Consider the following 27930-nt stretch of genomic DNA (forward strand, 5'->3'; position numbering starts at 1 on the left):
TAACTTTTTGAAAAATCAACAAATCAACATAATTTTTTTTTATACTAAAACCTTAGATATTTCCCTTTCATTTGATATCATTTTTTTGAAAATCTAATACTTAACCAGCTCATTGGGGGAGATTTAAAATAGTAACTTTTTTACAAAAATTAACTTTTTCAACTTAATTTTTGAAAATGTTCCGGAAATACTGCGTCCTTTAAACATATATCAAATTAAAGCTTATTTTATGTACTACAAAATGAAAAAAAAAAATTTGTCCCGACACTTTTTTTTCTACATTTAAACGGCTGCCGTAGTTAAAAAAACACTATTTTTGTGTTAAAATTTTCGATTTTCGATTTTAAATTTTCAACTTAAAAATGCTATAACTTTATGAAAAATGTATATATCAGCACCAATTTTATTTTTCTAAATACATTATAAGTACATCTTTCATTTGACATACATTTTATTAAAATTGGACAATTTCCCCTTATATAGGGGGCGTTCAAAACTTAAAATATTGTAAAAAACATAGATCTTTTTCAACTGAACTTTTGAAAATGTTCCGGAAATACTGCGTCCTTTAAACATATATCAAATCAAAGGTTATGTTATATACTATCAAATGAAAAAAAAAAATTTGTCCCGACATCTTATCTTCTATGTGCAAATGGCTGTCGAAAATTTTAAAAAAAATGTAATGTTTGCGATAAAAATTCATTGGGAGGATTTAAAATAGTAACTTTAAAACTGCCATAACTTTTTCAAAAATGAACAAATAAAAATAATATTTTTTTGTATTGAAACCTTAGATATTTCCCTTTCATTTGATATAATTTTTTTTGAAAATCTAACACTTATTCTGCTCACTGGGAGGATTTAAAATAGTAACTTTTTTACAAATAATAACTTTTTCAACTTAATTTTTGATAATGTTCCGGAAATACTACGTCCTTTAAACATATATAAAATTGACGCTTATTTTATGTACTACAAAATGAAAAAAAAAAATTTGTCCCGACAATCTATCTTCTATACGCAAATGGCTACCATATTGAAAAATATACTATTTTTGTATGATAATTATGGGTTTTGTATTTTATTTTAATAGAAGTTGATGTTGCTTTTGCAATTATCCATCAATTTTTTAAAATTAAACACTATCNAGCTTTTGTAATTATCCACCAATTTCTTAGAATTAAACACTATCTACTCGATTTGCATCGAGCGTTTCTTATGATAGTGATTTTAATCACTGTCAGATTAAATCTATACTGGACCCAACTATGCAATGTCTCCACTATGCCGCGACCCCACTGTGCTACCGTTTTTTACAGAAATTTCACAATTTTTTATTTAAAGGTCAAATAACTCCAACAAAAATATAGTCATGACTTTTTTTTTAATCTAAGAGTATTTAAAAAAAAAACCAGCACAGCAGGGTCGAGGCATAGTGGGGACGTTGCATAGTTGGGTCCAGTATAGATTTAATCTAACAGTGATTAAAATCACTATCATAAAAACGCTTCGATGCAATTCTGTAGATAGTGTTTAATTCTAAGAAATTGATGGATAATTACAAAAGCAACATCAACTTCTATTTCCTTAATTATACCCTGATTAGTAATTCTCTTAATTATATATTAAATAATTTTTAAAATTAATTGTTATCAAATTATTATTGATTTTGTTTTTTAATATGTTAAAAGTAATCATGTTGAACCTACTTTTTTTTGTCTTTTAAAGTGAAAGTTTTAATAAAAAAAAAATTAATTTGTTACCATAACTTACAGTTCAACTTGCAAGTTTGAAATTGACATTATTAAATAGTTAAAAAGTGAAATTGTTAAGATTAATAAGATTAAATTGTTAAGTTTAATTTCTTATGTTTTATGAACTTTATTCTATGTCAATTAAATTATAAGATATTCATGAAAGTCAGTGTATTGCCTTATAAGATATTAAAAAAAAAAAAAATACAAAACCTAGAATTTTAATACAAAAATTTCATATTTTTGAATACGGTAGCCATTTGCGCATAGAAGATAGGTCGTCAGGACAAATTTTTTTTTTTAATTTTATAGTACATGACATAAGCATTAATTTGACATATGTTTATAGGACGCAGTATTTCCGAAACATTTTCAAATGTTAAGTTAAAAAAGTTAGTTTTTGTAAAAAAGTTGCTATTTTAAATCTCCCTTGTGAGCAGAATAAGTGTTAGATTTTCAAAAAAAAATGATATAAAATGAAAGGAAATTACCTAAGGTTTCAATATAAAGAAATATTATTTTGATTTGTTAATATTTGAAAAAGTTATGGCAGTTTTAAGTACAAAAAACATCCTTATAGAAGGTGATTTTTATCGCAAATATTATATATTTTTTTTTCAACAGCAATTTGCACATAGTAGATAAGGTATCGGGACAAATTTTTTTTTTATATATTATAGTACATAAAATAAGCTTTAATTTTATATATGTTTAAAGGACGCAGTATTCCGGAACACTTTCAAAAGTTAAGTTGAAAAAGTTAGTTTTTGTAAAAAAGTTGCTATTTTAAATCCCCTCCAATGAGCAAGTTAAGTGTTAGATTTTCAAAAAAATGATATCAAATGAATGGAAAATATCTAAGGTTTAATATAAAAAAAAATGATATTGGTTTATTCATTTTTGAAAAAGTATTGCCGTTTTAAGAAATTTGTAATTTTTTTGGATATTTCCCCCATTTGCGAGGAACGACGGAAAATTTTTCAATTTTTAAAGGAAATGTCTTCAACTAGATACCATTTGTGATCTTTTGACGTATTGTTGAAAGAAATCGGTCCAGTGAGAGCTGAGAAAAAGTGGCAACGGTCACAAAAAAAAAAAAAGCACACCATAGTAAAACTAATATTTTCTCAGCTTCGCATCGAAGCTAAAAACTTTAATATTATATAGATTAAAAGCTGTTAGAAAATTAGAAAACTTTCAAAAACTAAGTTGAAAATAATTTTGTAATATGTATGGATGGTCACTTTCATACCTTTTCTATACTTTTTTTGGATTTCAATACCATATATAATAAAAAAAATATATTTTTTTCTATTTATTTTATTTAGAATCAGTGTTTTTAAAAGAAAGTAATATCAGGTTTCAAACGCAGAAAAAAACTGACTGGTTTAATTTTATTTAAATCGGATTATTTTGACGCATATACCAACATAATCGATCTAGTCAGAGATAAGAGTTTTTATGGAATAATATAAAAAAACTCTGGATCAAAAGTTATTTGATTTTATGAAAAATCATGGACCACCTGTTACTTTTACATTTAATGTTGTATATAATTTTTATATATTCACTATTTTATATGTAAATAATTTAGAACTACTATATTCTTTGCAGAAGTTATATGCATATTTTTTCAATCGAAAATGGTTGAGATATTTTTAAAAATAAATAAAAATATTGTAAATAGTTCTTTAAATAAGTTTTAAAGACATATCTTAAAATACGATCACCTAGAAAAGTCTATTGAAATTATTTTATTTTAAAATATTTTTATACCATGGTAAACCATTCTATTCAATATGACTAGGGTAGGACTTTTTAAAAAAGTTTCTTTTTGTAGTTCTATATTAATATTAATCATTTGATAAATTATATACGAATCATAATATTTTATGATGATATTTTATAATTAGGGACGTGTTGTGACGCGGTGGTCACTCTAGTTGTTGACAAACTTTATTGTTAAGCCGTGCCTACCGCCATAGGTGAACGGATGGGTGATCATGCATGCGCTTCTACAGTAGCGAAAAAGCGCCATGTTCCTTGTGCAGAAGGAAACGGAAAACCCTGCACTTAAATTTCCCCAGGATATATCAATCCAATTGGTACTAACCAACCTAACGATTGAAAAAAATTATATAATTATACATTTGTATATTATATTTATAAACTAACAAAAAATCACAAGTCTAAAGTATTACTTAGTATATATATATACTATTTTTTTTATCGCTTTATCAGTCCATTAAGGGCCATAGCGGCCTCCCCCAAAGGAGAAGGTTTCTTGGCTATTTATACTCCGGGAAGGGTATTATTATTATATAATAATAAGTAACTAAATTAAATAAATATTTATTTTTGTGGGAACCCACATAAGAAATAGTAATTTTTTTAAATTCATTAATAGAAATATTTAAAACTTCTTAAAGAATAAGAATCTTTTTATTTTAATTTTAATTTTAAAAATTCCTAGTAACCTTCAAAAAGTTTCAATATAGTTATTTGAATGTTAAGTAATTTATTTAAGTGTATTAATTTGTTTATTAATGATATCGAATAATAAAGTTTATCAAATAATTCGATTTCGATACAAAATCTGTAACAAACTATTAAACAGAAATACAAAACGTAATAAATAATAATTTTTTTATTTAGAGATGATAAATATAGGTTATTTATTCTTATTTTGATTTTCGATTATATGAAGGAGTTTAGTTTTAAAACTCGAAACTTTATTTTTTAATTTATATGATATATGAATTAGATAATAAATATTTTTAGAAATATTATACCTTATCATTTTCATTAATTAATAAAATATATTTTTTTATTAATTCAGTAGTACTTAGTTACTTTCTGTACTTACTAAGTGCATACAGTACATTTCATAAGCATTAACTTCAAGTTATGCAGGGTGAAGATATTTTTGAATATGTTTAAAAGATTAAATCATAGTATTAACTTTTATTGTTTAATAAGCCATCCCTCAATGTACTTAATTTATTGATTCGATAACCAACAAAATTACAAAGGAAAGCAATTGCTTAAAATTATAAAAATAAAAATTTCATACTGGTGGTTTTCAATAACCGATTTCAACAAATGGAATTTTTTGTAAATATTTTTACATGTGGAAATTTTTATATATATATTTTATCTTCAATAAGTGCTGAAAAGATATTAGTTTTAATGCCGGCAAAACAATTGCAAGGCCTAGTACAAATTTTATTTTATTTTATCTCATTTTTTTTTAATGTTTTGTATTCATTTAAATACTTCACTACTATTGGAATTAATTTGCTCTACGATATGTTAAAAAATCACAAAGAGTTTCTATTTAAAATTAATTTAAAATATCAATTTAATCATAATTACACTAAATATTTTTTTAAAAACTGGCTGGATTATTGTGAAATTTTAATTGATTGGTAATAATACTTCAATCATTCCCCTTACCGACGACATACATTTTTTGAAAATCCAATCGTTAACCAAGGTTATATGGAGACTTGAAAGACATATTAATGTATTTTTGTTTTCAATGATCATAATGTTTATAATTTTTGAAGGAACTTGTATCCTTTAAACGTTTGTCATATCAATACAATTAAGCCAATACAATGTACTTTGAGAGTATTACAAAAATATACAACACATTTACACAAGGATAACGATTACATTAATAATTCAACATTTTAATAGGATATACAGTTAGGCGGGTAATAGTAAATTGTTCAGATTCTTCTCAAGTAAGGGTCGCTAAGACGTAGTCAAATTGATGTCGGAAATAAAATTTACAAATAATATCGAAACAGGTCGTCATCAGCCACGCGGTATTAGATGAAATTTCAGAGGTCTATTTAGAACTTATTTCTTTTTACTTTGGTAAGTATGCTGTAGAACATTTTTGATAAACAGCAAAATTATGACTAAATAAAAGATCTTTAGAGCCATATTTCGTAAATGTCGGCTTTAAAAAATATTGATAGCACTGATCCAGGGGATGGCAATCACCTCTATCGCTTATCCTCCTTAAATAAGCCCCTGTGTACTTTGTACTCTCTTGTACGGAATGTACTCTCTTAAATGGAAAATAACCACAACGGAAGAGTACGGCTGGGTGATCTATAATAACACAGACCGCCCAGTCCAAGACAATTAATTTTTTATTATTCATTTATTTTTTATACAAATCTAAACAAAAAAACTTAATTACTGTTTGAACGCAAAGAAATACGTACAAAACTTTTATTCAGATTTTGATAATTTTCTGAAACTTGTTCTCTAAACCAAACCAAATTAAATCTCTTAAATAGTAATTCAAGATTCAAAAATAGAAACGTCCGGACAACATTTTTCATCAAGTAATATAAGGACAATAACAAGTAATAAAGGAAGTCAAAGTTATATTTATGAAATTTCCGTTAAAATTTTATTTTTTTGACTTTTATTTATGAAAAAATAAATCGAAATCTATTCTGTAGTCAATGCCTGACACTTATTATGTCAAAAAAGATATATAAAATGAATGTGCCACTAAAATAACTTTGGCATGCACAAAATTTGGTACCGGCAATCTGATTCTGAAAGTAATTTTGAAGTAGATTCCGAATTTGGCATTAGATTTTTCCTATCAGCTCTTTTAAGGTATATATTTCTAAGAAATTAGAAAATACATGTTAAAATAATTACAAAAAAAAAAAAGGAATTTTATTTTTTATTTTGCCAAATAAATTAAATTTGTAGGTATTTTAAAATATTTCAGGAAAGATTACAAGAGGCTGGCACCTCTCCCTGAACTATTATAGTCTTTTTTAAAAAAAACTCTTTACATAGATAAAAAAAGAAAAAATTAATTTTTAAGTCTAAAATCTTTTTATAACCCTCTTAAAAAACTTCTAGAACTGCCCCTACTAAACCCCGTCATCTAAAAAATTCTAGAGATGACCAATTTACCATTAAAAAAGGATAACCGATCTGGTCATCACAAGTTTGGTCAAAGGTTATTACGAAATATTCAAGATTTTCATATAATTCTCATATTAAATAAAATCAAATTAATGGCAATTAGATGCATAAATCAACCCGAAAGCTTTGTTACGAGACAAAGTTGATTACGGACTTTAAAAAAAAAATTCTTTTTAGATTTAATTTAGAATTTTCTGTGAGTGATCAAGTATTTCTAATAATTTCCTAATTTCGTAATATCACATTATGTTTCCATGATCTTCCTATTATTTATGCACTAGGTTTTTTATAAATAAAATATTTAAATGTGTATATTAACTAACTATAGGTAGCATACTAATTACTATATTATGGTAACTAGTATTCTATGATAATCATCATAAAACAAATACAGATATACTAATTTTTAATGTAACACTTTGGATTTTAATGAAAAGAAATTTTGATCTCAGATAATATTATCAGAGTTTGAAAAAATATTTTAATTTATAATTTTGGTAGGTTTCATACAATGTATTTAATTCAAAAAAAGATAAAGTTTAATATAGTAGAATAAAAAAAAAATTCTGTTTTATTGTAAATATTGTAAATAAATTATATCTTTTTAATTTTCTTCAAATTTAATGTGTAATAAATACATATTTTAATAATAATTCAGAAGAAACCAATATTCGTTTTAAGTATTTTACTTTTGATAATAATCACTAATAATTATTATCGAACTTTATTGAGAATTAAGATGTTTTTTGTGAGAGGAAAAATCGTTGAATTAAATATAATTTTAATCATAATTATTTTCTAAAACTAAATTATTTTCAAGGTTTTAAAAATGCAAAAAAAAAATTAATTATAAAATACGGAATAATTTTATACTGCTTAATTAGTATGCTGCGATTAAATAAAATAGTACAGTTTTTAAAATAATATTTTTTATTTTACATTGTGGAATGACATTTAATCGAGTAATAGATTGTATTTAAATTGTAAACAAATGAAATAGATCCGGAAAAAATGTACCGTTAATTAGATGTAATTTGTATTAAATGTAATTCTGTCTTAATAATACTCATATCAAATATCACATTTTATTCAATTATAAAATAGGCATACACAATATAAAAAATTAATTTAATTTATAAGTACAGAAAAAAAATCATATTTTTAAAATATCTCATAGGAATTGTTATTTACGCAATTCCACGTTAATACGCATATAATTTAAGAACTATTTATTTACCTCTCTACCTATGATGTATAGTAAAAATCAATATTTTTTCAATTCTGATGAAAATGGGGGATATAACATGTATTTATATAAATGAATCACTCTACTTAGTTTTGAGTTTAAGGTTTGTTCTTGAAAGATATTTTTCAACTAAGTTGATGAAAATCTGAAACATTATGGTTCGTAGAATACAAAAAACATTATATATAAATTATAATATTTTTAATTAAACCTTATTTTTTCAGAATCCTACAGTTTTATCTTTGGCCTTATTTATTTTTTGCTGCATTCTTCCTTATGGTATTATTCTCTCTTATTATTAATTATTAAAACAAAATAATATTTCCTTTATGATTAGTTATGTTATAATTTCTTTTTTGTTTATATATCTTTATAGGACTTGCCGCACAAGGTAAATACAAAAAAAATAATAAAATGTTATTGATCATTTATATTATTGTAACAGTTTTTATAGACATTTTTACTAGATGTGAAAATTAAGTAATGAGTCTGATAATTTAGCGAATGATATTTTAACAAGAGAATGTCATTTATAACAACCGATAAAATTTAAACAAAAATATAGATCTCATTTTATTTATTGATTGATCGCTAAATTATCAAAAGACAGTTATTAGTCTTATTACTTAGTTTGCAGATTTTATATCACAAATAATTATAAAAACTAATGACATTTAGTTATCAAAACTAAAGAAATATGTTTAGATTTTAAATAACTAATTCATTCAATTTAATTAGTAAAGTAATTAATTTAATCATATTTTATTCTCAAGATATCATTTTGATTTATATTAAAAATTATTATAGCTCAACTATTAGACAAATAACTTTAGATTAGGAAACCGGATTTTGACAGGATTGCTAAAATTAGTAAATTTAGTATTAAATAAAAACATTTATTTAATTTTTGTTACCTTATTTTTTATAAGAAAATCGAAGCGTAAAATTATTATTTTATCATCGAATAAGTAGAAATATTGAAATATAATAATGTTTCATTACTTATGTACAAATTTTAAGCAAAGAACTTTTGTTTTGACTGGTTGTTACAACATGTATATAAATAATCCAACTATTTTTTTTATATATTCATAATAAATCAGAATTCTTCAATAAAATTTTTTGCGCAAAATTTATTTTAGTTTTTAGGGTTTCTTTTTTTATAGTTTTTCATAATCTACTCAATAATTTAAAAGATTAAAATAATTCTGAAAATTTTTTTTTTTTTTGTCTATTTTAATTATAAATATTATTTGATTTATCAGTTATTATCACTTTGAAATATAGACTGGAGATGAAGTAGAGTTAGTTAATTTTATCTTTGTATATTTCTTTGCCGCGTTACAAGTCTGGACTAGTAAAAACAATATGCATAACTCCAGAAGAAGTGGTTTAAAAGTTGTTCTCGACCAAAAATTGTCTTATTTCGACCATTTTTAACGTTTAAGTTAGTTAAATATGTACAGAGTGATCAAATTATCATAAATAATTTCACTACTTGAAAAATAAAATATTGAAAAAAATATTTATTGATTTTTTTTTTTAGTTATATATATATATATATTTCATTATTTAGATTTTTTATATAGCATGATTGATTTTTATTTATCACTAGATTTCTTCTAAAATAATAATAATTAAGAGAATTTTTTTTAATTATTTATGTAGCATTTATTTTTTGAATTTGTAGTGATTGAATATTTTATAGGTCTATTCCTTATCCCTTATAAGAGTATAAACTTAATTTTTTTTAACGAAATTTTATATATATATATATATATATATATATATTTATTTAGCTTATAAAATAAAAAAAATCTAATAAGGAAGATGACTTGTTGACAATAACTTTTGAGCCAGTACTTTGGAAATTATTAAATTAAAGACTGATGCAATCGAGAAATATTTGTAACAAAATTTAACAAAAAAAAAAAATTCCTAAAATTTCTATTTTGTAAATAACCAAGTTTTTATAAATCGAACACTCTGAATAAGTGAGACTGGGGTACATTTTAATGTGGGGTATATTTAAGTTAATTAAATAAAACTAGTTGTGATAATAAATTAAGTTCATGTATAATAAACATATTAAATAATGGGTATAACATGACCAATCATCTTTATTTTACATGAACTTAATTTATTACCCTAACTAGTTTTATATAATCAATTCAAATCTATGCCACATTCAAATGTGCCCCAGTCTCTTCTATAATAAAACTGAAAACTTAGTTATAAGTAAAAAGGGAGAGGTGACTTTAATTATTGAGCATATCTTGTGCTCAGCAAATGATTAAGTTTTGTTCTGGGGAGATATAAATAATACAATTATTCACTACCCTCTCCAAATGAAAAATATTTATTTTTACCTAGTAAACATTTTTGCTCTTAAAGATCTATTTCCCTTGCAAGTTAATAGCTATTGACAACCAAAACACAAATATGTTTCGAGGTACTCCCGTGTATCGGTTGTACTTCGATTTTATTTTGTTTTATAAATTACTAATCTTTTTTTAATTTATTAATGAATTATCTACATAGAATCTAAAGAAGGTAAGTTCAATAATTTAATTTAAATAATAATTTAATAATAAAAATAATTTATTACTTCTATACAATTTAAAAATTTCTGTCTATCATAAAAATAATTATGATGAGATTGCCAAGTATTTAAAATTAATTTTTAGTTATTAATTACGATAGTTAAAAATATAAATTTTGAGGGGCTGAAATTTGAATAGAAAAAGTTGTTTAGTTTTGGCTCAGTGATTACTATTATCAATTAAAATAAAAGTTCATAATTATTTATAAAAGAATCTATATGACTTGATAGTCGTAACTCTTAAAGAAATATTTAAAGTGACGTGAGAATGTAATGTGTAATTAATAAGAATTAATAAGAATAAATGTTACGAGAAAGTAAGAAAAAAATGATCGAAAGGGACCTTAATTGATTTTTTAGACAAATATCTATATAAAAATCTACTATAGTACTATTGGTTGCATAGAAAAAAGGTTAATGCTACAATAATTTTAATTTCTAAAACAATAAATATTGAGACTTTTTTTTATTTTCGCCTAAGTCCTGAACATTGAAGGGAATCCTCAGTTCTTAAATACGGTATATGTTAATCTATATCGTTATAATGTAATAAGTGCTTATTTTTGCTAATTATATATTTTTTATATTTGATAAAATATTGACTCGGCCATCGGGAATTGATGGCTGGTCATCAAAAATTTTTCGGAAATTATGTAAAAAAAGAGGCATGGCATAGTCGTGGGTACGGATTAGTACCCACGACATAAGGCGTCATAGAGACAAAACTTAACACAAGACTACTGTGTACTTTTGATTCAGGTCATAAGATACACTTTTATATAACTTGATAACATGATGTGCAGTAGAGGGAAACACAGTATCGTATCAATATCAAAGCTGCCTAAAAACTTTGAGATCCTAAAATTGGTTTAGTCCTGTAAAGTCATTTATTATTTTAATATTTGTGTATATTAATCAAAGTTAGGAACCGAAATAATTTTGATATTTAGTAATTTTTCTTATCTATTAAATTAGTTCATCTATATGAAATATTTTTTAGTACATGTTGAAAAAATAATTAAAGAACTCAATAAAAAATTTTTGAGTTTTTCTTTGAAACCTTTATTAAACTTAAAATTAACCTTAAAAAAGTTAAAAAGCTGAAAAAACATATCAGCTAATTTCAGTTTTTTAAATTTATGTGATCAAATTTTTAGTTTAGTTAACATTTTAAAATCGATTCCATAATATTTTTAGTTTCTACAATTATTAACTTAACAAATTTTTGAAAAAAATTCGATATTGATATATTAACTTACTAGGTATGGTAAAAATATTAGAGAAACTGAAGTAATTTTGGTTTCTAGCCCTGATTTTTATAATTGTTTAAATGAAATAGAATTTAATAATCAAGAAAATTAAAATTTTAATTCAGTTATAAATTGAATTAAAATTTTTAAATAATAAACGTTATGTTTTCAATTTTAGAATTATTTAAAAAAATTTTCATAGTAATTGTTCGTAATAAGTGATTTGATAATTGTTAAGATGGATAGTTTTTAATTATTTTTAGAATATATGTTCCTTTACATATCACATTATTATTTTTTTATTTTAAAAGGTAATAAATTATTATATTATATTCAATTTATGTTAAATCTTATTTTTAGATTGTGCTTGTTGTATGTCAGAAGTTCAAGATAAAGTTCTGAGTTGCTGTAATGAAAGTTTTTGTAGAAGTTGTATCGAAGAATCGATTACCCATAAAGCAGATTGTCAAAAATGTAAAAATCCATTATCAAGTAGGTTTTTTTCTCAGATAAGTTTAATTTTTAGTGTATAATGATTTATTTATCATTTTAAAATTAAGTTAACTAAATAAAATTGATTGTTTAAAAATTTAAGTTGTATAATATTTATCAAAATAAAAAATTAATAGTTTGATTTTATAATATCTATGAAATTAACTTATTTTTTATGTCACCAGTCGGTTGAATCAATTATTTATCAACAGAAATAAAAATGCTCATAGCGGCCAATTCAATAATTAAATTTTTTGATATATTTTCATTTACAAAAAAAAATAAGAAGATTTTCTCTTAATTTGAGTTTGATTTGTTAACTGTACATAATTTGAGTTATTTCTTTTTATTGATTAATTATAATTGAGTTATAAAATGATTATCTTTTCAGTATCGCATCAAAACTAATATAAGAAATTATTTTACTATAATTAAATGAAAAGATCAAAAATCCAATAATTATATTTTGTAGAATTAAAGGAAACAAAACCTCCTTCAAGACCCTATCCTGTGGAACAACCAAGACGTTCTGTGCCACCTGCAAATAATCATGTAAGCGACGAAGATGATGATGAAGTTCCATTAAATACTAGAACAACTATGCCAACGAATTCCAATCTTCCTACTACAGGTAATAATATTTCTAACTATGTAACTAAAATTAGTTACTTGAAAATAACACAAAATAATTTTAATCAAACTACGTCAACTTGCTTACTAATTACAAAAATTGTATGTGTCACACACAATAATAATCTATTAGTCTATTGCAGTTTTGATCATAAAATTATTGTTTTCTGTGAAAACGGCTATAATAATCATAGTAAAATTTATGTGAATACAGACACTATAGTGGCACATTTAGTATTACATACAAATTCAGTCTCTTTATAATTAAATCTTTTAATTTTACATTTTTGTAAATTAATGCATACCTTATCACGACTATCAGAACAAGCCTTGATAATGTGTAAGAAATAAATTGAGCAACATTTCTTATCTTAATATTAGGTACATTATTAACTTTATCAATTTATATATTATATTGATTTACGATATAATAATATTAATATGACATAGTTATCATGTTAGTGAACATTTTAACATTACCAAATCTAAAGTTTTTGACTCAACATAGATAATGAGGTTTGTGTCAATATAATAACTTATACAGCCATCTGTTAGAAAATTAAAAATAAAATTTCGATGCGAAGCTGAGAATACGCATATGTTAAATATTTCTCCAAGTTAGTTATTTAAATTTTTGATTAAAAAGAATTATGTTATTCTAAGAAATTGAATATAATATATTAGTAGAAATGTTGATTATCTTGTATGAAAAGGTTAAATAAAAGACCATTATTGTGGATACAAACGGAGTAGCCTACTGTTATTTTATATTGTGATAGTTACGAGTATATTACGACACAAGAAAACTTTTGCTTTCTTAATAATCTGCTCTATTATCAAGTATTAGTCAGTAAAAATTTGTTTATATTACTGTTTAGAAAAACGATGACTACTATATTTAAAACAGTATAATAACAAAATTTTAAATTAAAATCATTGTTCTTTAACATAATATGTAATATATAATATAACATAATATATATTATATCAAATGAACAATTGACCGGAAAAAAAAATTATAAGAACAAAATTGTTTATATTTTATTCTTCTAACATATTACTAAATTAAAAATAGGGGTTCCCATGTTGAAAAATTAGACTTAAGATTTGATGATCCTGAATGGATGAAAAACAAATTAACTAACTACATATCATTTTAGATTTTTATTAACTAAATAATTTATCTGCTATTAAAAAAAATTTTAATTTTCAAATGTTTTTGAGAAAATAAGTGTACTACTAGATTTTGATCGTTCTGTATGAAAAATGAATTATGAAGCATACAATCTCCAATTTGTCGTTAAATAATGATTTTTTTTTATAAAAATGTATACACAGTGATCGGTTTATCATTAAACTCTTTAAATTGCAAAATAAATACAATATTGGAAAATTAATTTTTAATTTATTTCATTTATTTAATAAATTTTGATTTATCAAAATATAATAATAATTACATTTTAGAATTGCCTCTTAAAAAGGGGTAACAACTTTATTTTTTTTAATGGTAACATACTTATTTAAGTAGCTTATATAATAAGAAATAATCTAATTAAAAACATGACAGGTTGATAAGAATTTTTGGATCAGTACTTTGTAAGTTATTCTCATTTTTATACCTAGAAGAGAAGAAGAGTATGACCGGGTAATGAATAGTAATACACACTTCTCACCACCAGTCATCAATTTAAGTTATTAGTAACTTCTGAAATACTTGTTGTTATCGATCGGTCATTTTCTTAACTAGATTATTTCCTATTTTATAAGCTAGATAAATATGTAAGTTTACAATTTAAAGAATAAAGTTAATATCCCTATATGATGTAAGGAATGATTTTAAAAAGTAATTAATTGAAATTAAAAAATTTTAAGTAAATAAAAGAAATCAAAAATGGATTTTCCAATATTGTATTTATTTTGTGAGTAAGCGTGTGGTTTGTGATAAACCGATCACGCAGTAGATTTAATATAATTTTTTTTAAAAACCATTAAAAATGTACAGTTAAAAATACAGGAAAAAGTATTTACTAAATTTTACCCTTAAATATGATTTTTTCTTATCATTTTTACATGAACAATGAGTAATAAAAATTAAATAAATTTTAATCCATATATTTTTATAAAAAAAAATCATTATTTAAAAAACAATATTTTTAATTTTCTCCTAATACTATATTTCTTTTTTTTATTTGACATCAATCATTTAACGTAAACATGAGAGGTTAATTTATTAACTTTTATTTATTTATTATATATAATATATTTATTTATTATATATAATATATTTATTTATTATATATTATAATGTATATTTATTAACTATTAATTTTTTTTTCTAATTAGGTGGATATAATGACGCTGAATTTCGTAAGAATTTACATTTTTAATTCAAAAATAATATATTTTATATAAATCTACAATTATTTTATATAGAATCGCAATTACAAGCGACATTAGAAGCATCACGTATGTAAAATTTTATGAAAAAAGCTTTTAAAATAAAATAAACGTATATGCCTGTTATATATATATGCTCATATTTCTTACGATATTATTGAATGGTTTGCAAAATTGTATTGATATGTAAATAATAGTAAAAAAGGAAAGTATAATACATGAAAATAAAACTGTAGCACAGTGGGGTCCCAGCACAGAATGGGCGTGGGATAGTTAGGACAAGTAGAAATAATATCAGGCAGTGATTAAAATAACTATAATAAGAAATGCTTTGATGAAAATCTGTAGATAATCTGTTTACAAAAGCAGCATCAACTCCCATTCCTTAAGTATTGCCCAAATAATAATTTTTATATGTAAAAGTATAATATATGAATAAATATTAATTATAGCAAATAAATATAGTATAAAATTAATATTTAATAAATTAATATTGTAATTTTTACGGAGAAATAATCAAAAATCATAATGTAGTATATTAGATCACTTTATAGCAAACATGTATACAAATTAAAGGGTTTGATCCTTTTTTTTATAAAAATGTTTCTTTTAATTATGAATAAATATAATGGTTTACAAGGATCTTTCATCGGAATCAAATATATTCTTTTCTAATTAAACATTTTGTACTGTTTTCAAAACTGAAATTAGACTTTTTCTAAGTTTTGATATTATTACTAATTAATACATATAATTATAATTTACATATAAAAAAATATAAAACCGAGAAATATAACAAAAAACAGGATTTTTTTTAATACGGTAGCCAATTTTATCATAAAAACAAAATAAAGTTACAATTTTTCTTTCTCATATTAAAGTAAATTACATAAAATTTAATTTAAGATATATATATATATATATATCAGTATTTTCAGAAAATGTTCAAAGGTTAAGTTAAAAAAGTAAATTTCTTGTGAAAAGTTTTCATTTTGAATCCCCCCCGTGGACAGGTAAAGTATCAGATTTACAAAAAAAATATACAAAATAAAAGGTAAATATCTCATATTTTTTTATTAGGCATTCATTTGTCGCATTCGTCTTGAATCAAAATGGCAATTTAAGCTAATTCAAACTTTAAAGTTACTTTTTTCGATTTAAAAGAAAAAAAAATTTAAATAAGTTTAAATTCATGTACTATGTCAATTAGATTTATATAATATTCATGAAAATCAATGTACTCCCCTTATAAGGTATATTAAAATAAATTAAAATACAAGAACAAATTTTAACACAAAAAAGGCATATTTATGAATATTATACTCAAAAATGGCTATCATAGCCATTTTCATCATGAAAACAAACCTTTTGCTTTTATAAACATTATCTACAGATTTGCATCGAAGCGTTTCTTATTATAGTGATTTTAATCACTGTCTGATATCATTTCTACTTGTCCCAACTATCTCGAGCCCATGCTTTACTGTGACCCCACTGTACTACCGTCTACTTTAGTTTTACATTTTAGTGAATTAATGCAAACCTGATCACAAAAATAAAATTAATAATGAAAAGGCCTTAAAAAATTGTTAACAATATGACTGTTTGTACTACAAAGTATAAAGTTGGCATAAAATTCATGATAATTTATGTTCTAAAAATGTTATAACTTTTGACATATAGCTACTATACAAATGTAATTATGTATTTGATATAACCACCTAGATTACATTATTCAATTGGTTCTTATCATGTTATTAATAACGACCCAAAAGCAATTGCTTCTTTTTCATTATTTTTTCATTATTTTTTTTATTCAACATCAATCATTTAACGAAAATATGAGAGGTAGTATGCTTAATACACTACTCTGTATATTAATATTTTGTTTTACCAATTAGTTGAATATAATGACGATTATGATGCTGAATATCGTAAGAATTTACATTTAATATAAATCAATTCAAAAATAATATATTTTATATAAATCGACAATTCTTTTGTATAGAATCAGTATTGCAAGCGACATTAGAAGCATCACGTACGTAAAATTTTATAAAAAAATCTTTTAAAATAAAATAAATGTATATGCCTAACATAAATATGCTCATATATCTCACGATATAATTCAATGGTTTGCATAATTGTATTCCTTTGAAAAAATATATACAGTAAACATTGTATACAATTATAAAATGGATAGAAACAACAGAGTAAAGTGTGCAAAGACCTTATCATAATCGAAAGTTTTTAGCTTTTGAAAGTATGTTATTATATTACAATATATTATGCTTATTTCTATTATATTAACAAATTAAAAGTGACCTGACAAATAAATTATTTTTAGTAAAAACAATGTAAAATTTTTTTATCAATTATTAATTACATTATTGTCGATTCCTTTTATAAATTAATTATAAAATACGAATAACAATATTTACAACTTAAATCGTTATTATTATTATGTAGTTGAAAACAATGGTTTTAAATTAATCTGTAATATTAGGTATTAGCTTTAATTTTTCATATAATATTTTATATGATTCTTTATATAAACTACAGTTAGTATCAAATTTGAGAATGTATCACAAAACATGTTATTTGGTATTTTTTATTTATAATATAACATAATATAATAATCACAATTAGAGATATTCACTTTATTTTCTCATAAAATTATTTTTTATTTATCTGAGGTTTTTTATTTTTATAGTACTTGACACGACAGGTAAATTTTTTCATCCATATACCATTGTAAATGACTTTTCTCTTGAAATATGTACTTAATTTTACATTTGTATTATTTAGGCGTACATCCAGACATAATAGGTAAGAATTTAAAATAAATATATTCATTAAACACTATTATATTATACTAATAAAACCATTTTATCTATTGTTATTTTTTTATATAGACTTTATAGAGAACGGTAGTAAGTATTTAAATTAAAAATATTATTTTTTATATTTATAAATTAATATACTATAATTATATTATTTCAATATTTTATAATAAAGGCTGGGCATTAACGTGATTAAATTACAATCATGTCAAAATATCAATTTAATTTAATAAAGTTGGGTAACTTTTTATTGGAGGAGTAAGAAGTTTGACTGAAATTCAATAAAAAATAAACTTCAATAGCGTTTAGAAAACTTAATTTTTTGAAAATGTCCTTCATCATACTTTTTCAAGTGCTACTACATCTGAATTTTAAACAAAATTCTTTCATTATATCTCAATAATCATTAGACCGTAGTTAATTTTACTTAAATAAACAAAAATGCATTGTAGGTGGTCACTTGTGCGATGGATGCAAAAATTTGTCTGGAAAAGAATATAGTTGTGGAAATCATTTTTATTGTAATACTTGTGTTGCTAGAATGACAGACGATAAAATTGGTTGTCTAGAATGTGTTGTCGATGAATCTGATAGTTAAGGTTTGTAATTTTATAATATTCTACATACTATGTTTTTTATTTAACTGTTGTTATGTGAGCTAGACGTGGGAAGGTGTAACAAATAATGAAAAACACGATTGCCTAAGTTACTGATATAGAATTTAATCACTTCATTTAAAAACAAAATTAAACAATTTATAATAGTACACATAATAGAATAATATGGACTGAGAAATACGACATAAAATTAAGATCTGGGATACTATAAGTGTTCACAAGGACAAGACCAAACTATGACTGCCTATGTGGGACCTAATGGTGGAAGTCTATTACTGTTGTCCGACTGTAGTCAGACGTCTTTATACTCTATACATTATATACAATACTATCCGGTATTTTTTATGCTATTTTACCTCGGTTCTTAACACTATTATCTAAATTCAAATATTTTTATAAATGTTTATATTTTTAAACTTTTTTTTAGCTCATATTAATTTTTACCGTGTTGTGTTTATTTGTATATATATATATATATATATTTTTTTTTTGGGTCTGTCCATCTAAATATTCAACTCCTAATGAACCAAAGTTATTGATTAATACATCATAGATCTAAAATTATACCTATTTGTAAACACTACCTCAAAAGTTAAAAAAGTTATTCTGAATATTTTATTTTGATGAAAAAAATTTTTGGGAGAAGATTTTCCAACAAATTACAAACATTGAAATCGATAAATTTTGACTTTTAGTTTTTTTATTATAACGTTTTTAAAAATAATTAAATGAAAATGAAATTTTTATTACCATACGATTTTTGAAAGAAAAAAAATTTGTCATTATAACTTGTCTTATATGTGTAAAGACCGACAAAGATAAATGTAAACCGTATTGTTAGCCAATTTTTTTTATCATAAAATGTATTATTTTTTATTCATTTTTTTGACACGGCAAATATTTCTATTATTATAGTAGCTATAATAATGGCTCATTAAAGAGACTTAGGGCTGTTATTACAATATCACGCTAAAATTTAATTAACTGCTAGTTAAGCTAGAATTCTTGACAATATCTAGTGGATACTCGTGTAGCGTTAACTTTAGTGGATAATTTAGTACAAATTATTTTTACAATTTCACTATTACTGTTGACTATTAGCTAAATTATTCCAAATGTAACGATTTTTTGATTGACTGATAAGTGATCAGCTCTTATGATTCAATTGAAAAAAAATGTCAATATTTTAATTTCGTCGCTTATTGATTTTGTTACATTGTTATCATCTATAAACTGCCAGTAGTGTAGCCTGAAGGGGGAGCTAGGGAGATAAAAAACCCAAAACTTTCACAATAATAGTAATTAATAATAATTATAATTTTTTTTTAATAATAATTTTTTGTCAGATATAAATGGGGAAGGGAGGTAAAATAATATTTATCCCTTCCTGTAGTTTGATTTGAGTACAACAGTTTTCTATGCCCCCGCGGTTCTGGGGCTACTGATCTTCTAACAATTATATTTCCTTATGTTAAAATTAAATAAGACACTTAGTAAAAATACTCGTTCGTCATCTATTTTCATTTAGTAACTGGTTATTAGTCCAAACCCAAACTTATCAGGAACATTTACTAAACAGGTCTAGTAGTATTATTAAAAAAATAATTTAACAAATAATTCTACTATTAATTCGTTCATTATTCATTCAATAACTTAAAATGTATACTGATTTTTATTTTTTTACAGCAATCCGGGTCTAAATGCAATGGAATTGAAAATCAATATTAAATAACATTATCAAAAACAGTTTTATTTTCATTGAATGATTCAAAATTAATTAGTTGTTATAATCATTATTAGTGTTTCATAAAACGAGTGTATTTTTATTAAAATGCTTCTAATCGGTTCATTGTTTTTTATGTTTTAGTTTAATGTACCAAAATAATAAAACTACCATACTTTCACATGTGTAAATTTTTTTTATAAAAATATTATATCTCATGTCCCATATCTCTGCATAAAAGCAGAAAATAATGTTTTGCTAACTTCAATAACGATTGATAATATATGAAGGAAAGTATTGATAAACTATTAATATAGTTTACACGTCCGCTAAGGATTAGAGGTCGGTCATAGAAAGATACCAAAATTCGTGTAAAAAAATAACAAGGGACTAGAATGCGCGACTCAAAGCGTCGTAGAGACAAATCTTACCACTAAGCCACCATGCACTTATGATTCAGATCTCAACACACTTCTGTATAAGTTGATAACGTGGTGTGCGGCTAAAGTAGACTATGATTTACCAATCCGTGGGATATAAAATATATAAAAAAGATATACATAGAAAAATTATATAAAAAATATAATTAATTTATGTTATTGGATCCCTTAAAAAAAACAAACATTAAATAAAAATAAATTAGTAACTGTTAAATAAATAAGTATAGTAAATATATATACAAAGTGTCCAGATCTAACTGACTACGCTATAACTTTTGATACAATTATGAGTTTGTTGAAATTTATTTTATTTTATAATTATTTCCTTTTTAAGCTATGTTTAAAGTATAATCTTTATTATTTATCACTACTAAAAAAATATGTTTTTTACGTAGTCTAAAAAGACAATAATTATTAAAAACCTAGCACAGAGGGTTCGCGGCAAAGTGGTGACATGGCATGGTTGGTGACATACCATCTAACTCGAGATATATATACGAAAAAGGAAATGTGCCAGATGATTATTGTAAAAGCATAATTGTAACTATACCAAAGAAAAGTGGAGCAAATTTTTATGAACAGTTTAGAATACTGCGTCTACTGATACACGTATCAAATATCCTAATAAAAATAATAAATCGAAGAATAGAAGGAAAAGTGGAGCAGTACTTAAACAATGACCAAAACGGGTTTAGAAGACAAAAAAGTACACAAGAAGCAATTTTAGGACTGTGAGTGCTAATTGAAAAACTGATCGATAGAATTGATGTTACATAGTTGGCCTTCATAGACCTGAAAAGATCCTTCAACAAAGTAAATTTAACAAAATTCTGCTCACACTACGAGAAATAGGCGTTGAACAACACCTAAGAATCTTCCACAGTCTTTACAAGAAACAGACAGCTTGCATTAAAAATGGAGAAATCATAACTAACGCTTAAATAAAAAAAGTCCGGTAAGGGTGTTGTTATCACCATCACTTTTTAACTGCTACATCGAAAAAGTTATAAATATAGTGAAAGCAAAGCTAATAAGGCTAAATATTGGAATCAAAATTGGCGAAGAAATTGTTTCAATGATACGATTTGCCGATGATATTGTGATAAAAGCAGAAAGTGAAGGTGATATACAGCGTGCAGATGAAGAAATGGATGAAATGTTCAGAACATCAGAAATGAAAATAAATAGTGCAAAAACAAAGATCTTAGTTTGCTCCAGAGACCCGAAAGTAAAAGCTGATGTATACATAGATAGTCAAAAACAGGAGCAAGTAAAGGAATTGCTATACTTAGGGAGCAAAGTCACATCTGATGGTAAGAACGTCCGCGAGCTAAAACAATGCGTAGCATTAGCAAAAACTACCACCTTTACTAAAAAGCATAAGTTTAATATATTTGTGAACATGTTTTGTGCTCCCCCATTTTAAATTTCTAAATACGCCAGTGAGAGCAAGATATAATACAATCTCGCTTTTAAGCCTTATAAATATTTGTTTAAATTGTTGAAATGATAATATTTAAACATCAATCGTATTAATTCATTTAATCATGTATAAATAATTATAAATTCCTAATGACATATATTTTCATATTATTTATAACTATATTTTAAATAAAATTCTGAAATAGTCATTTTTTAGCCCTTTTCTTACAAAAAATGTTGGTAGTTTGATGATAATTTTAAGAAAGTACAAGATTTTTAATACTTAGAGTGGGTACGAAACACACGTGAAGTATATGTACACCAGTAGGAGTTGTTCTCAACCGTGTTCCATTTTCACTAGATGTATTAAAATTGTTGTAACTTAATAACTTTTTGTCCGAAAATTACCACCAACCCATTAAAAATAACTACAAGAAAAGTACTAAAAATGACTATTTCAAAATTTTGAAAAAAATATAATTTTTCTTATTAGTAATAAATAATAAAAAATATTCAATGAACGTAGTGATAGAAGACATAATTATTTAAAAAAAATTTTCAATTAAGTCAATTAAAAAATCAAAAGTTATAAGTGTTGTTAATTAGATCTCGGGTTTCTCTGTATACGGGGTCATTTTTTTATTATAACCCACTCAATTACTTACATAATAAATATAATTTAAGCATTTTTCTTAATTATTATTTTTAGTTACACATTATTCTTGAATTATCAACTATGTAATACTTTTAAAGTTCACCCTTTATACCTAGTAAGGGTGTCAACTTGTTTTTTAAAAGGGAACACATATTCTGTGTTTAATAAGACGTTCGAGTTTTTAATTAAATAGTAAATGGCATTTGAATTTTTAGTATAATTTTATCTGTTTATTAGATATAAACATTTAAAGTTTCAAATTTTTGAGTTGATATATATTTGTATAATACACGAGGGATACAAGTATAGGTAGCTAATTGGTTTTTTATGACATCATTATTAGCAGGTACACAACATTATTATTATTAATGGTAGTAAGGCACATTGTTGTGAGTTTATAAATACACTAACTGACAATACAGAAAGTATAGAAAGTATAGAAACATAATTGATAATAAAGCTCTCCTTGAGCTTCCCCCTATATCTATACCTACTGTTACTTATTACTTAGGTTTTAATCAGTTTCATTAAAATTTGTACTAACTAATGATGTAATCAAAATAACTTAACATAATTTATAAATACATGTAATTTTTTTTTTTAATAATAAATGAAATACTAATAATAATTAATTTTATAAATAATCTTTATTCTTGAATTCCTTTATAATGTATAATTGTTTTTTAACGACCATATATCACTAAAATGTAGCATTTAATTTGATGCGTCATGTAATCTATCTTAAGTCAAAATTTTATTGATAAAAACATATTTTCAATTTGATTAAAGTTTATACGTTGAAGGTAAAAGTTTTTGTTAATTTTATATAAGTAATATAAGTTTTTAATTTTGATTATAGTTCTTAAAAAAATGTATAAAAAAAAATTTCAATATTTTAGATTATTAATTTTTAAATTAACTTTTTATTTTTGCCTGGTTAACGGAAAAACAAAAACTAGCTAGTATTGTAAGTCTTTATTGCAAGGTTGTGTATGGTTACTACAACCAGTCACTGAGACCTTGTGAAAGAATTTTATAATCAACCGATCAATATCTGTATCATTTGCTGTTGCAGTGGTAGTAGTAGTATGGTGTTGACAAGGAACTATGTTATCTGCACCATCACCGCGATCACAATGTGATCGGGTAACGTCCCATTTTGGTTTTGGTTGGGTAAATGATGATCGTTCGATATCATACTTTTCTGGGGGCACGTCATTTGAATTTAGTCCACACGGACAAAACATTTCTGATAAACAAGACGATGGCAGAGACGTTAAAGAGTGTGGTTGACACGCAAATGGTAAAGGTCTGCTAAAATCATAACGATAATGATCATAGTAAGCATAATTGGTATCCTCACACTCTAGTCCAGTTGAAGACGAAGGTGTTGAACGTGGATTATCTGAAACAGCTGATGACGCTCTATACGTCTTGGGTCGCTCTATCATGGAAGCTTGCATGCGTCTCTCTCGATCTCGCAACACTTTTTCACGAGTTTTTTTGTCTGCAGGAGGCTTAGCCCATGAAATATCGAACCGGACACCACTACCATCGACATTACTACCATTCAGTGCATCCATTGCTGCCTGCGCGTCCATACGATGTGCAAAATGTACAAAAGCAAAATTCTTAAGGGTTTTTACCCTCTCAACTCGTCCATATCGATTGAAAATTTCAGCTAATGCTCGTTCCGTTAGTGGTAGTGGTGTCTGTCTCACAAAAAGTATACGTACCAACCGCATAGTTTCCTCATCTAATTCGGGTTCCGGGTCAGCCCAGTCGACTATAGTTTTGCACCCGAAAACAGTAAACTTACTTAATCGTTCTTTTGCCTGGGTAGCCTGCTCCGGTGTTTCATAATCCAGAAAGCAAAAACCACGATGCATATCTGGATCGTCTAAGCTTTTATATGTTATGGCTCGAATAAGACCCGGTGAAATCGAACCCACTTCGTCGCATATTTCTGTCTCAGATTTAAGTTTTGGTAGATTCCCTAAAAATAATCTTGTACCCTTGTTTATGTTGTCTACAATGGTCATGGTAATCAAAAAACAAATTAGTATTACAAAATTTTTTAATTTTGAAAATTTGAAAAATAACACCGGACGACACAGTACACACACAATTGTTTTATTTTTTACTTGTTTTTACTTTATAATTTCTTTTGAGATTAACAATTTGTTAAGTAATGCTAATTGAAGAGCTAAAAAAAAAAGTATTATTTATGTTTCTAATTGGCCAGAAGTTTCCAATTATTAAAAAATCCTAGTATTTTGTTTAATCACAGTAAAATATCTAAGAACTAAAAGTATTAGAATATTAATAAATAATTAAAGATATAATGTAAATATTGACCAAAAAACTTGAAATTAAAAAAAAATTGTGTCTTGGTGATTTTGTACTTAAGTTTTTGAGGAACAAGTAGAAATTTAAAAAAGTTATTAATGGAGTCTTTAGTGTGCCAGTTTACTATATTCGTATATATTATTCTATAATAATATAATATAATAAATTTTTTATTTATAAGCTCAATTTCCGAAATTTTATTTTTTGTATGTTTTGTGATACTAATGTTGAAATATGCTTGCTTTGCTTTGACCCTGTTGGAGGATTGTTATGCTATAATTTTTATTTTGTACTGTTATATACCTACTTATCTATAAAATCTATAGTAATATAAAACATGTAGTATCATTAGCTGTCTTAAGGAGGAGATTAAATGGAAATACAAAAATAAATATTTTAATTAATTTTATCATTTATGACTATCCTACAGATTCAATTTTCTTTAAAACATTATCATAAAATTAAAAATCTATTCACAATAAATAATTTTAGTTAAAGTGACACTTCAAAAATTCTATTCTTAGACGTATATAATCAATTTGTTTTATTTTTTTTTATAGGTTGTTAAAAATGTTATATTATCCTTTAACACTGTAATTGAATACTTCCATTAAACATCAATAAATATTCTTATGAAATCTCATTACAAATGTATACATTGCCACTTGGCTCCTACAAGTGAGTTGAGCTGTATGACTTGAGGATTGATCAGAAATCATATAATTAAACTAATTAGAAAATATGTTTCAATTAGATAAAATTACATAGTGTATGAACATAGTATTAGGTTGGGCGTCCCCACTTATATTCATGTTTTAATAAAACAATTATTCAAAATAACAAATAAAAATAATAATATAATGATAAAATCAAACTAAGACTACATAAAATGAATTGATACGATTTAATCCAACTTAAAAAGAAACTGAAAGATAAAGATTTGGAATTAGACAAACGCCATCACGAACTGTGTGAAGCAAAACATATGATAGGAAAATTAAAAAACCAGTTTGAATGTGAACAGAATGAATTGAAAGAAAAAATAAACTGTATTAAGTCTGAAAATGAAAAACTATTATGTGAGAATCGTACAATAAATCAAAGATTAGAAAATATACAGTTTCAAAATAAACAATTGAAATCGCAGTTGAAAGATATGGAAGGGTAATTTGAAAAGCTTGAAAACGGTTTATGTGAGACTCCTTGTGATTTCAATAAAGATATATCTGATAAAAGTCACTCGGATACTTTTAAAATAAAGTGATTTTATAATTATTAATTTAATTACTAAACATTCAGTTCATTTTTAATAGCAAGAGTTGTTTTTCTTTTTGACATGTTATTATTGTAATAGCCAGGTATGGAAAAAAATGATAGCAAATATGATTTGGGATATTATTCTTATAGTTTTTTTTAAGTTAATTAAGTGTTAAGTACTTTTAAAATAAAGTGATTTTATAATTATTAATTTACTGAGTTATGACTAGCTGAGGCTCCACCCCAGACCCGAGACCCTATTAACCTCATGCGCCTTCGACGCGTAAACCTCTTTGGGCTGTACTTATAAGTTAGTCATTGGTTCAGACAAGAGTACCCGGCTACGTCGGTCACGATAGGTGTTTTGCAGGAAAAATATTAGATCAGAAACAGTGTAACAAAAATATATTAAAAATTCAATTGATAAAATCAAGAAAATTAAAAATTTCAGAAATAGTAAAATGTATTGGGTATAAAATTGACATTTCTTTACNATTCAGAAATAGTAAAATTGACATTTCTTTACTAACATATTCACTAGAAGCATAATAAGAAATCATTTGTAGGACGTTTTATTGTTTTTACTTTGGTAGAGATGTTGTAATAGACAATTTTTTGTTGAAAATTAAAGTGAAAAAGACAAAAAAAAAGTCTTTAAATTATATTTAGGCTATATTTTTTGGATATTGACCTTAAAAAATATTGATAGAGTTTTTCCAAGGGGGTCAATCGTCCATTTCCTATTAAATATACTCATTGTATACACAATAATTAATAATATTCTAATTATAAATATTGCATTTCACCAAAACAAACTATTTGTTTCTAAGAGCATAATTTATGGATTAGATCATAAGAATTCGCTTCGAAGTGTTGCTGAATACTGATACGACCCCGCGACACGTGCCACCTTTATGAGCCGTCGCTCTATTACATGTGTCGTAATATAATCGTCACTATTATTTATATGGGATAACACTAAAATACCCTGTTCATGTACTCAACAATGCTATCTTTTTAGTATTTATTAATATATTCTTTTTCATTTCAAATAGTCATCACTTCTATCCATAGAAATGGTTCATTTTAACTTGTTTCATTATACATTATATTCTTACAAGGACATGATCCTTTTCGAACAAAAATTTAGATAAACATTNAGTAGGGTAATTTAGGGGATTCTGGTTCCCCCCCGCCTCATCCCTTCACCCACCCACCTGTCGCGGGGGAGGGGAGTGGGCGTGGTCTCTCGATGGTGGGGGTATTGTCAAGGTCATACATG

The 27930-nt window shown here is 24.7% G+C and overlaps 2 protein-coding genes across 4 annotated transcripts; one reads left to right on the top strand and one right to left on the bottom strand.

Annotated features, from left to right (window-relative positions):
- Positions 1 to 8040: 8040 nt before the first annotated feature.
- On the top strand, positions 8041 to 20706 carry LOC126899286 (uncharacterized). 3 transcript variants are annotated; one of them, XM_050674032.1, is made up of 15 exons: positions 8045 to 8129; positions 8196 to 8250; positions 8348 to 8362; positions 10513 to 10524; positions 12184 to 12315; positions 12788 to 12946; positions 15289 to 15312; positions 15379 to 15411; positions 17244 to 17276; positions 17351 to 17383; positions 18056 to 18070; positions 18151 to 18171; positions 18258 to 18275; positions 18638 to 18784; positions 20489 to 20706. In XM_050674032.1, exons 1-14 carry the CDS (start codon positions 8127 to 8129, stop codon positions 18781 to 18783), a joined length of 699 nt encoding a protein of 232 aa, XP_050529989.1. In that variant the 5' UTR covers positions 8045 to 8126; the 3' UTR covers position 18784; positions 20489 to 20706. The 3 variants fall into 3 exon arrangements, with proteins under 3 accessions (XP_050529992.1, XP_050529989.1, XP_050529990.1); XM_050674033.1 differs by lacking the exon at positions 10513 to 10524; XM_050674035.1 differs by lacking the exons at positions 17244 to 17276; positions 17351 to 17383 and having other exon boundaries at positions 8041 to 8129.
- Positions 20707 to 24001: 3295 nt separating this feature from the next.
- LOC126898219 (heterogeneous nuclear ribonucleoprotein R-like) lies at positions 24002 to 25084 on the bottom strand. The gene has a single exon (XM_050672160.1). It carries the CDS (start codon positions 25082 to 25084, stop codon positions 24002 to 24004), a length of 1083 nt encoding a protein of 360 aa, XP_050528117.1.
- Positions 25085 to 27930: the final 2846 nt, after the last annotated feature.

This window comes from Daktulosphaira vitifoliae, unplaced genomic scaffold (genome assembly GCF_025091365.1).
Source record: "Daktulosphaira vitifoliae isolate Bord-2020 unplaced genomic scaffold, ASM2509136v1 Scaffold_2, whole genome shotgun sequence".
Taxonomy (NCBI): Eukaryota; Metazoa; Arthropoda; class Insecta; order Hemiptera; family Phylloxeridae; genus Daktulosphaira; species Daktulosphaira vitifoliae.